At 38.1% G+C, this 12,903-nt stretch overlaps 1 protein-coding gene across 1 annotated transcript in view; it reads right to left on the bottom strand.

The window, feature by feature from the left end:
- LOC137964033 (mannosyl-oligosaccharide glucosidase GCS1) overlaps window positions 1–12,903 on the bottom strand; it is a 55,151-nt gene that overhangs the window by 34,163 nt on the left and 8,085 nt on the right. Inside the window, exons 6-8 of the mRNA XM_068811296.1 lie at window positions 12,035–12,103; window positions 11,840–11,936; window positions 3,510–3,592 (exon numbers count right to left, since the gene is read on the bottom strand). Coding sequence (XP_068667397.1) covers window positions 3,510–3,592; window positions 11,840–11,936; window positions 12,035–12,103 — 249 coding nt within the window. The remainder of the gene's footprint in view (window positions 1–3,509; window positions 3,593–11,839; window positions 11,937–12,034; window positions 12,104–12,903) is intronic.

Raw genomic sequence — 12,903 nt, 5'->3', positions numbered from 1 at the left:
CCAATTATCTCTATCTTTTTTTTCTGAATGAGAAAATGAAATCATTTTGCTTCCTTATAAAAACATCTTAGACCCTGAAAGATTTTGGTCTATCTTTTTACTAAGTTTTAAAACACTGATAAGCTTATCATAATTGTTTTTTGGACATTAGCCACTAATTTTTTAAATTTATCACAACAGCTATTCTTTTAAATGTATTACAATAACTGTTTTTTTAAATGTATTATAACCACTATTCACAGAACTTAGCCAGTAAATATTTTCATATCATCCTTTTTTTTTTTTTTGAGAGGGGTGTGGTGCGATTCGAATTCACGACTTGAGGCACCTGATGTAAAGAGAATACCACTAGACCAAACGGCCTTAGGTAATAGAAGTTTGTACTTCCAAAAACATTTAGAGTTGAACTATTTAATAGTTTGAGTTGATTTTGAAATGGTTATCCAGCTTTTTGGATTTGGCATACACAGACAACAAGTTCACCTTCATTTAGTAAAATGCCATTCACTAAAGAGAACAAGTGATGGCAAACATTGTATTTGCAGAAAGAAGAGTTAGCAGGACTCAACAGATAAAACGTGAAGGACTGAGGGCACAGACCAACCCTCGGACATCCTTATCTGGTCTGAGACTTTAAAGGAAATGCATCAACCAGATGTAATGGGGTTCTCTTAACTTTAGAAGAGAAAGGAGATGAACCTGGGGCAAGTCTGAAGCTCCCAATAAAGGAAGCTTAGCTGAAAAATAACCAGTATCTGGACAACACCTCAACTTATAATCAAGATGATGACATAAACAATTAGATACAATAAGAGTATGCATTCACTTTACGTGGATTTGCAACATACCACAAACAACTCTAAGGATTATAAATGAGTACATCGCCTAAATCATAAATTTATTAAGGGCTAAGAGGCCATGCAACAAGGCTACATAGAGGGTGGGATTGAAACATTGAGAGATTGTTGTTCAACCCTCTCTTTGGCAAGCTTACCATCTAAACCATTTGCACATCTGTTTAAATGGGACCATTTACAAACAATGTTCGAAGCAAGATTACTGTGAAATTGGGTCCAAGACCTATCCCAAAATGACTAGACATCTTAGAAACCTCTTTCCCAACTAATAAACTCAAGATTTTTTATCTCACTAATCCATGTGGGACTATTCTTTAACACTCCCCCTCACGTGTAGGCCCTCTGGGCTCTTACACGTGGATAATTTGGGTGGAGGCCCACATACGAGTACCTGCACTAATACCATGTGAAGTTGGGTCCAAGGCCTATCCCAAAATGACTAGCCATCTTAAAAACCTCTTTCCCAACTAATAAACTCAACATATTTGATCTCACTAATCCATGTGGGACTATTCTTTAACAAAAACAAATCTCAAAGAAGTTCTGGAGAGGATGCCATGGAGGTTCCCTGGACTTAGGCACCAACTAATCACAACTTGGAGTTTCCTTCTATCTCAAGAGGGCATAGAAGTGCTGATGATACAGTCTTAATCCTTGGAGGACAGCACTGATTTCAGCAGATATGGAATCCGAGTGCTCCAATTTTCCAGCATACGTAAGGACCACAACACCATCAGGCCTTCGAAACACTCCACCATACCTAGCCAGTCCTGGGTTACCCTTGAACACCCCATCAAAGTTCAATTTGATGTACCAGATCGAGGGCTCAATTGATTTGACCCAGCCATGTTTGCAACAAGGCACCAATTGCTTCAGATGAGATCACTAGGAACGCCTTGAAAAGCAGGTCTAGTGCCAACCCAAGAAACAATCCGGTGCTTGAAATCAACAATTAACAGCTGCACCAAGGAAGCCTTCCTACTAAAGTGCCTTTTGTTCCTTTCATTCCAAATCGCCCAAGGAGTGTACACCAGGCAAGCTTTCTATAGGATTTTGTCCAAGAGGGGAAGGCAGAGAGAAGTCATTTCCTGGATCAGCACATCAAATGAGTTGCGATGGGCACTCTGAAGATTAAGGAGACTTCTAAAGTCTCCACATGCACCAGGCCACATTGCAGTGGATCAGCAGGTGATTCACGGATAGCCTCTAAGGCATTTCTAGACTGTACATAGGTTGGACTCTGGCGTGACTCCTCTTTTCAGAAGGTTATTAAGCATTAGAATGTTATTCCTCGTAGCACTCCAAACGAAGAATCTCACCTTTGGGGGTGCTTCCAGGGACCAGGCAAAGGCAGCAGAATGCCACTGGGTTGAACCACGAGTGAAAGTGTAGCCGCTCTGAAGTTCACATCTTCCCGAAGGGTCATGTATCCAAAAGAGAGTGCCATATCATTGCTGGCTGGAAAATATGGCTGCCCCAGTACAGTAAGGAACGTACATCTTCCATCTCATCTTCTATATATCAGTTAACTATTACATGCCCTTCATTTAAATACACATACCCTGTGGGTTGAGCTCTTGGCTTAAAGGCCACATGGGAGGGTTTTTGAATTTCAGGTCTTGAGTTCAACTCTAAGCAGGGTAGAGGTGCAGTGTGTGAGTGCAATCAATATTTCGAAAAAAGAGTGTACAGACCTAGCCTTGAATTCCAAATAAATAACACAAAACATCACCAAAAATACCTACATCCCTGCCTTGAAATTCTGGCAATTAACTCTAACCACAGTACAAGAAAGACAAAACACCCAACAGAAGTTATTATGGCTTCAGATAATATGGGTATACAAGTTAACATTCATTGTGGGCCCGCACAATTAATCTCGTACAACCTAATAAGAATGTCTTAGATTAGTTTCTATGAATTTGATGAAGGTTATTAAGGGGACACAACAGTTTCATGGACCCACAATTAATACTTCATAGGCCCATAATTTTTTTTGAATGTATTGAAAACGGAAGACGAACAAATACAACAAGAGGAGAAGAAAAACCCAAGAGAGAAACGAACAATATGAAAAGGCCAAAGGGACAGACTATGCCCTAGAACAAGACGTTGTCACGATGTTGATGCCAAGCTCCTTAGCCAAAGAATCCACCACTGTGTTAGCTGACCTGAGTGAGTCAGACCACGAGACCTCAAGGTTGTGGGAGATGTGAACAACTTCCGTCACCAAGTTGTCAAACTCAAACCTCCATAAATTTCTCCATCCAACCAATGACAATCTTATAGTCCTCTTCAACAATAAAAGGGCCAGTAATGTAGCCTTTGAAAACTTTTAGATCAACAATTTCAGCTTCAAGGGTATCTTTGACACCTTACCGAAAAGATAAAATACAATCTACCTTAAAATATTCTTAACAATTCACACAATGTTTGGAGTTAACTAAAAGATCTTAATGGTAGGAATATGCTGATAATTAACATGGACTAAAAGAATTTAACAGTAGGGATATGCAGGTATTTAACCCATTGTACACACACATATCCATATACATACATATATTATATAATCGTATTTGCTTATATATAAAATTGGCATCAATAATAATATCAAATTAGGAAATAAGATTGAGAAAAGTAAAGTTCAATAACCTTGTCAGCTAGATGAAAGTATTCCGCACACTTGTCTTCAAAATCCTGTTCTTTCTCCTCAAGCTGCTTGCTCAACATGTATCCTTACATATTGAGAGAAATTCATAATCAGTCCCACAAATTGAGCATTTTGAATTTTTCAAAAAAATAAAATAAATAACGCCCAGCTATAAGAATATCAGAACGACGGCTGCCATATATAGTCATACCCATTCCAACCATTTACGAGTCCAATCATAAATAACTATTGAACAAAATTACTTACCCAATTACCTGCATACCATTTATCGCATTGAATAAATATGGGTAAAGGGAATGCAGTACTCAGTTACCACTTCTTTTGGGTATGTGGTAATTCAATCCCCATATAATAAGGTTTACTTATGTTGGTTTAAATGTAATGTATGACTGGATTTTGTAAGATATTTAGCCAAAGGTTAATCAATGATTTGATTGGATAACATTTTTACAGGATAGTACCATTTTAATGACATTTTATAAGGGATTATTATGATTATTTAAAATTTCATGAACTTTTCTCTTAAACTTTTATTACCCATTTATGTACCTGTTTACCTTCAGATAATCAGGTTCATAATGGGTGACAGAATAACCCCATTATATAAAAGATTCCAACCTATTTAAACAAACAGCAGGCTGTCATTCAATCGTGCATGGAGTGAATATGCTATGCTGGCAAGTTCACTTACTAGCTTCAGCAATGTGCTGATTTAGAAAGATACCCCCTCCAAAACTTGGAGTTAATGATAGAAATAATGATAAGAAATTCATGCAAAAATTGTGCGTAAAGAAGTTTAAAAATTGGCCTGCATCAGAGTTTAAGACTCTGCCTTGCTCGTATATTCTATTTCTTGTACTTGGCGCCACATTTCTAGGTCAGCCAATTCCTTGGCTGACAAGCTTGCTAAATTTGGAAAATCCCAGCAATCACTCATTGTATGGGACGATTCAACTCCTCCCCCCCCCTTGTAATTTTGGTCCTTTGAGCCTTTCATATAATCAAACACTATTTCAAAAAAAAAAAAAAAAAGACTCAGCCTTGCTCAGTCTAACATCGGACTTTGTAAAATCAACCCATAGTATTTATGATGCTCACATTGATTCAGGTCTGAAATCAGATGTACATTCTGAAAGTATACTAGAGAAATGAGAGCAACCAATAAGGGTTTACACACAAAAATCAGCAAGTTAGCTCTCAGATTGAAAATTCATGTGATCTGACACCAACTTCTACTATAGACTCTCTTACTAAAGAGGGGGCTGCCAAACAATGTCTTGTTGTGGGTAATTCTGTTCCTTTTATTTTGCTTCATGATCTTTTGGCTTCCTTTTATTTCCCTTTTCTATCTTTCAGTGATAGCATCATTCAATGTTACCCCACTCAAAGAGATGATCAGATCCAGTCAAATCCTAGTTGACCCAAAGTGATATTTTATATATATATATAATATCACTTTGGGTCAACTAGGGTTTGACTGGATATTATATGACATCATTTTCATTTGAAAATTTTTATTCAAAAAAAAAACTAAGAAACATGGGGAGAGAAATTTCTCCCTTGATCAACATGATGGAGGGGGAGAGCGGAGAAGCCCTCGCCAGAGAAAAAGGAGTGCAGGGCGGAGCCCCACCTCCTTGCCATCATCTTAGTTTTTTCTTCAGGTAGGGGAAGGGTTGACATGTAGGAAAGTTGCATGCCATTGGGAAGGGTGGCAGTCCTGTTCCCCTTAATTGCACATAGACGAGGCTTCCCCTTTGTGTAATCGAAGAGAAATGGAGAGATCAGTCCAACCGAGACCAGTCTTTTGTGGTTTATCAGTTGAACCATCAAAACCAGCTAGGTCAACCAGTGTTCTCCCTCCCCCCAGATTTCTCTTGTAAAAAAATGAGCTTTAGGGAGAAAAAGAGAGAAAATAGGGAAAAATAGAAAGAAAGAGGGAAACAAGAGTGTGTGGAACTGCACTCTTCTAGGGCAGAAATTGAGCCCTTTGTTCTATTATATTCCAAGTTACAAGCTTAGCAAAGTTAAAAAAATGCCCCAGACAACTTAAACTCAGAATTCTATCCAATTTGAAGCTATTACTCCTATCATGACACCTATACTGCTGCAACTTTACAAGGTAAATACTAGAGAGATAAAATACCCTTACATAAATCGGATAGCAAATCAGAAGACCAGGAACAAGTGATGTAACACTTTCCAAATGGGAGAGAGGATGCTTTTGCTACCATCGGTGATCCATCTAGTCCCAAGAAGACGGAGCTTGGAGGCCACCATTGGTTTCCAATAGGCCATCGAACTAGAGTTGAACTTCCAAAACCACTTGAGGAGTGCAGATCCCATTTCCTTAGTGTGTTTGATCCCCAACCCATCCATCATTTTCGGTATACAAACATCATCCCAATTGACGAGAAGCTAATGAAATTCATTGTTGGTTCTGTGGCACAAGAATCGCCTTTTAATCATGTCAATGCACCGACAACAGAGGCGGGGCAAGGAATAAATGAGAGGAGTGTCAATCCACCAACTTTAGAGACGAATCGCCCGTTCCAAGTAGACAATCGCCGCTCAAGCCTTTCAATCACGGAGGCCCGAAGCCCCTGTCAATAAGGGGGAGCCCAAGGTAGGAGGAAGGGAGAGTCATGATCAAGCAACCCAAATGTCTGCCATAAACTGGAGAAGAGGGGGATCAATATGGAGTCCCATAATAGTCGTCTTCCTCCAGTTGATCTTATAGCCAAAAGTGATCTCAAAGAGCCGAGGAGAGCGTTGATATTGCGTATTTGATCAATTGTGCCAATAACGAAACAAATAATGTCATCTGCAAACCGGAGAAGCGGAATATCAAAGGCGCTCTAATCTGAGATATCATCAAGCCAACCAAGACTATGGGTAGAGTAAAACATGGAGGACAGGTACTCAGCGATAAGATTGAAGAGTAACGGGAAGAGGGGGTCCCCTTGCCAAATGCCACAGGAGCCATGAAAATAGCCACAGACGGTGTCGTTGAGTAGCAAAGAGTAAGAGGCCGACGAGATGCAGCTCTGAATCCAAAATCTCTATCTGTCCTTGAAACCCATACGCTGCATGATACCATCAAGCAGAGTCCAATTCACACGGTCGAAGACTTTGACAAGGTCAAGCTTGAGCACAAAGAGGGTGAAGCCCACATTGGAGAGGTGGTCAATAATCTCATGGGTAGCCATGGCAGAGTCCAAGATGTCTCTACTGCTGAGAAAAGCACTCTAACCTCTGTGGATGATGGTGGGGAGAATAACATCGAGACGACGGGCCAGGATGCGAGCAATGATCTTGTATGGGCTAGAGACGAGACTAATCGGTTTAAAGTCAAGCAGGTGCTCAACATAGGTTTTCTTGGGTACCAGTGCGATAAGGAAAGCTCTAATACTTTTGAAAGAGATGCTCTGATCGTAGAAGTTGTGAATCATAGAATGCTCGTCTTCAAAGTACGCCAAAAGAGTCTGTAGACCTTGCCATTATAGCCGTCGGGGCCCGAAGCCTTGTCACGGGGTAGGCCCATAATAGCGCCCTCAATCTCAAGATCAAAGAAGGGGAACTCAATGAAAGCAGACAAAGTAGAAGAGATCAATGACAAGAGGAGGTGCGAGAGCCAAGGACGATGATGGCATTCTTCCCTGTATAAATTTGTGAAAAAAACTGAGAAAGGCATCAATAATGGAGGCCTTATTCGATATAACTTTGTTGTCAATGGACATAGAAGTAACCCATAAACTAACTAACCATATATAATGCAATTGATATATTTGGACGTGTAACAAGTCTTAATGTAATTGATATAAAAAATAGATCCATAAATAAATTAGGACTTAATGCAATTGTATCCATAAATACAATTAAGACAACCCATAAAAATGTCTTAATGTATAAAAAATAGATCCATAAACATTAAGACCATAGGTTTGGATATATCCTTTGGCAACAAGACTGGCTTTATACCTTTCAATAGATCCATCGGCTTTATACTTCACCGTATAAACCTAACGACAACCCACAATTGCACTAGAAAGTAAATCACATAACGTCCATGTTCCTCAATCAATCAATGCATCCATCTCTGCATCCATAGCATGTTCCCATATAAGAGATAAAAATGCTTCCTACACTGAGGAAAGAATAATACATGAAAACAATGATAGAGCAAACTCTTCAAGAGACCCAGATAATTAGTCAAAATGAAACAAATTGAGTAATAAGATACCATGTACGAACACCTTTAAAAACAGCAACAAGAAGATACAAGTCACTTTCTTCAAGATCCTCAAACTAAGAGAATGGCAGCTCAGGTGGTGGAGAGAGGGCTTTCCATGGTGTCATAGTATATTTTTGAGCTGGTAAGCTTACAATGATCTGGATGCTTCAACCACTGGCAGGGGGCAAGGAGCGTCCTCCACAGGACTAGGAGCAACAAGATCAGATGTAAGAGGAAGAATGAGCGAGGGAATAGACAAGGAGAAACACAGGGTGTCCTCAAAAAATGTAATATTAGAGGAGATAAAAAGTTTTCCTAGTAGACAGGCAATAACATTTATACCCCTTCTACTTGCGTGAGTAGCCTAGGAACACACTTAACGGTTTTGGGAGAAAGTCTATCAACAATAGGGCGAGGGCGAGTTATCTGGGTTGTTCAATGGCCTGAAATTGTTTCATCAGAGAATGGAAGGACCTTTATTTGTCGAAGGCGATTCACAAGTTGTTATCAGTTGGTGTAAGAAGACATGCAAACCCCCATGGCGGCATTGGGATCTTTTTGATGATAAATGTATTTTAATTTCCCAAATACGATGTAAATGGAATTATACTCCTAGATCCGCAAATCACTTGGCGGATAATCGGGCTAAAACAGGTGTTTTTCTCCAACAGCTTGTTGTGCAGGAAGGTCCTGTTTAGTATTGTATGTATTTTTTCTCTCTCTCAGTAATATATTCACACCTTTTTACAAAAAAAAAAAAAGTATGATTGGAAGGAAAAGATGTTCGTCGATGATTCCCCAGCAGACAGGACTCGCAATGAAACTCAGATCTATATGGCAAGGCAGGTAATAACTGAGAAAAATTTGCAAGAGAAGGATGACCTAGCCGAAGATGCCACTAGAAGAGTATACATGAAGTGCCCGTTCATATACTCCACTGAAACTGTGAATCATATACTATTGTTGTGTAATTATGCTCACTCGGTGTGGACTACTCTCATCAACAAAAATGGCCTACAATACTGCTCTTCTTAAAACCTCACAGAAACTATTCATACAATCACAAAGGCTAATCTCCCAAAATTTGGAAAGCTTTTAATCTCTTGTTGTGTTGGTCACATCATCTAGGCCCTTTGGAAAGAGCGGAATAATCGAAGGTTTAATCAAAAATCTCTTCCTGATAATATTCTTAGCAATCATGTTATTGGGCAAGTTACATCATGGATTCGTATGAGAAAAGAATTTAAAAACCTTGAAGGAATCAACTTACGAGAAAATTGGAATCTGGTTGCAAAAATGTCTTATCCCCCTCGACCTCCAATAATGAAGACTTGGTCTCCTCCCTCCCCACCCACCTCAGCCCGATACTTTAAACTAAATTTTGACGGAAGTGCATTGGGTTGTCCGGGACCAGCTGGCTATGGTGGGGTTATTCACGATGATAAAGGGAATCTCCTCCTTTCTTTTTCTAGACCTATTGGGATTTCAGACTCCACTACGGCAGAGTTATCAGGATTATTTAATGGCCTCAAACTGTTCCATCAAAGGATAGTAGGACCGTTATATGTTGAAGGCGATTCTCAAGTCATTATCAATTGGGGTACTAAGAAATGTAAACCGCCTTGGCGTCACTGGAATCTTTTTGATGATGTATGTATTTTAACTTCTCAATTACAATGTATATAGAATCATATTCCTAGATCCGCTAATCACTTAGCGGATGATCAGGCTAAATCAGGTGTTTTTCTCCAACATCTTGTTGTGGAGGAAGGTCCTGTTTAGTTAGGTTTGTTATCTCTCTCTCTTAGTAATATATTTCACACTTTTCCTAAAAAAAAAAAAAAAGTCTCACTAGTCTTAGGGACACTCAAATTCTCCTATGGTGGTTCACCAAATTTGTCTCAGCATTTATCTAAAAAGTGGTTGGTATATCCACAATGGACACAACATCTCTCACTTCTTCCTCCACCTCTACCACTACCACAACTTGAACTATCTCAGCCCTGCCCTTTGCTGCCCCCACCACATCCACGTGTGTTTTCTGACCAATTTGATGCCTGCTGAATGTAAAGGGTAGCAGCCTCAACATTTATTGTTTCTTTACTACTCAGTGAGATAACAACAAATTCGGCACAAATAATCCTATTGAAAAAATTGGGAAGTGAAGGTACATCGTCTGAGGTAAGTAATTAGGCTTGAAGTAGGCGACATATATCTATCCCTACTAATATCGAAGTTCTTTCTTATATACTAATTTCCTATAATATACTTTATGGTTCACTGTAATAATCAATAACTTTCTTGTCACCCCTTTTCAAACTTAAAAATTTTGGCATATCACTCATAAACTCTCAAAGAGTTACTTTCCTAGGCATACATCATTCAAAGGCAGTCCAAATTTCCTTAGCTGTGAACTTTTGAGTCTGGAATCCATACTATTCATTAGCCAAGTCATTACTTGGCTGTCTTCTACCTCCCAATCATTAGTTACAGAAACAGGATGATCATCTCTTTAAGTATTTAGTCTTTCCCTTGGCTTTCAGATGTTATACAAACTGATTTTGACCAGCTGAGATAATTCTAATCCATTCGAATTTTTCAGTCATAAGCACAATTGTGTCCTTCCCATCAGAACTTGCCTCTCTAATTGGTGTAAACACTTCACGAGAATCAGCCATTATGAAAAACTAACAATTAAACCACACAAATATCAATTCCCAAAATTAGGGTTTGTGCAGGTCATGTGGACCCTACACCAAATCAATTAAGTTAATAAGAGGCTTGAACTCAAGAGCAATTATGCAATTTGATACACAGTAGATACAAAATTAATCAAAAATACCATAAATTTTTGCAATGAAGGATGATATCACCTTTCCAGATGGAAGATGCAGAATTAGTGACCTGCGTAGGCAGCAATTGGTAAAATCTCTACAATACAACCCTCTAGGGGCGCAAACTTCAAAAAGAACTGCTCCCTGCTCCAATTAGCAGTACAAACTATCAACCCTAAGGTTACAGTATAGAGAGTAAAAATTTGACCTTTAGCTTCAACCTGACGAAATTCCAAAAATCCCATTTTTTGGAGTAGAAGAGAAAACTCAGAGAGAGGAAGAAAGAGTGCTTGAGAGTCTCTTCAGCAGGATCTCACTGCTCTAATACCATATAAAAAGATGAACTGTGGGAAGAAAAAGAGAGAAAGAGAGAAACATAGAGACAAAGAAGGACAAAAGAGTGTGTAAAACTATATTCCTCTAGGGCAGAAATCAAGTCCCCCTGTTACTTTACATACCACTTAAGTTACAGGCTTAGCAAAGTTACAAAAATGCCATCACAGCTTAAACCCTCATAACTCATAGAATACTATACAGAATTTTTTCAAAATCTGAAACTAATACTCATGACACCTATACTACTGCTTACTTACAAGGTAAATATCAAAGAGAAGAAAGGACCAAAATACCCTTAAATATATTTTAACATCTCCATTATAGACACACAGAAGAAACCAGGTCCAACTAAACCCAATTCAACTGACAAGCCCAATTTTGGTCTGATAACACGTGTCATTCGCCACCTCAAGCAGACTATAAGCCAAAATGAGGTTAAGAAATAGAATGGGCTGCCATAAAAAGGGGATTCTAGTTGTTTCTATCTGAGAATCAGCTACAAGGCTTTAGACTTTGAATTTGAAAGAAACTACATCTGGAAGCACCATGAAACTTTATGTTGGAAATGAGTAGACTATCTCAATATTCTTTCTTCATCAGATGTAACGCCTCTAGAAATTCTGCCCAACTTGGATGAAATGGAATCAGCCTTTGTCGTAATGGCCACATATGTGAAGAGAGGGGTGCATGTTTTGGCAACCTCTTTAATTGCTGTTGTTCTTAAACAAAATGCACAATAGTAATACAGCATAAAAAACACAGAACAATTTTCAGTACAGATTCAACACAATTGGAAAAACATGTCATTTGATGAAGATATTAATTGATTAATTGGTAAAGAAGACGCCTAACAATACACCAGTGAGAGTGAATTTTTTAAAAAAAATCACTGCAAACGAAAAAACACCTGTGAGGCTTTGAACCCGCTCTTTTGTTCTTGAACTATCCAAACCAGCTCCAGATACAAAAGTTATGTCAACACTAAAAGGCAGTTTTGCAGAAAGCTGCAATATTAAAAGAAAATAAAAATAATGCAAATAAGATGCTCAACTCAACCAAATAAAAAATGAATATAGGAACCAATCTAAGAGTTATTTGCAACCTGAAAAACAACAATGTTTGGTGAATGTTCAGATGAATTGGGAAGTTGAATACGACCAGTCCTCCTTGCCTGAAAAATTATGATAAAGCAAGAAAAAAGATAACTATACAAAAAGTATGACAAGAAAAACGATAACTATACAAAAGTAAGACAAAACATATTATAACTTAGTTATAAATAAAAGTAGAGTTTTGCCTCAAGGAGGTGCTTAAAAAAAAAAAGAAGAAGAAAAAGACAAAGAAGAAGAAGAAGAAGAAGAAGAAAAAGAAAAAAAGAAAAAAAAGAGGTAAGATCACACCTACAAACTCATTGAACCAACAAGAAAACATGACTGCACAGTTTCTCCAAGAACTGAGGGAAAAATAATGTCATTGAATGAACAGCCTAGCAAGTGCTAGACATTAGCATCTACGAACCAAATCCCATAAAAATTTCTTCAGAAAAATTATGTGCAAATTCTACATATAGTGAAGATCTTTCTTTGCAATAATTGGAGTTTGACAGCCAATCTGCAATCTAATTTGTAGACTAAAATTTTTCATCCTAAAATACCCAGTTAAACAAGAATAAAAACCTTTAACAGTATGATATTTTTTCCTCTCTTCTTCTCAGACTTGTTTCAACTGCAATGGTGTTAGCAACAGGGTTCTGTGCCTATTTCTCAAATCACTACCCACGATTATCTACAATATATATATATATATATATATATATATATATATATATATATATATTTGAATGGCATAGCAAATAAATTAAAGAAAAGGTCTGAGATGAACTCAGTAGTCAAAAGGCATTTCTAACCATTCACCAGTGGATCCATCTCTACTGTTGTCTAGCTACTATATATTCATTCATTCATTCATTTA

This window comes from Aristolochia californica, unplaced genomic scaffold (genome assembly GCF_029961685.1).
Source record: "Aristolochia californica isolate CCGP_79_NKW_82.1479 unplaced genomic scaffold, dmAriCali1.0.hap1 SCAF_4, whole genome shotgun sequence".
Lineage (NCBI taxonomy): Eukaryota > Viridiplantae > Streptophyta > Magnoliopsida > Piperales > Aristolochiaceae > Aristolochia > Aristolochia californica.
The sequence above is the reverse complement of the archived record's forward strand: the minus strand, read 5'-3'. Positions and strand labels throughout refer to the sequence as shown.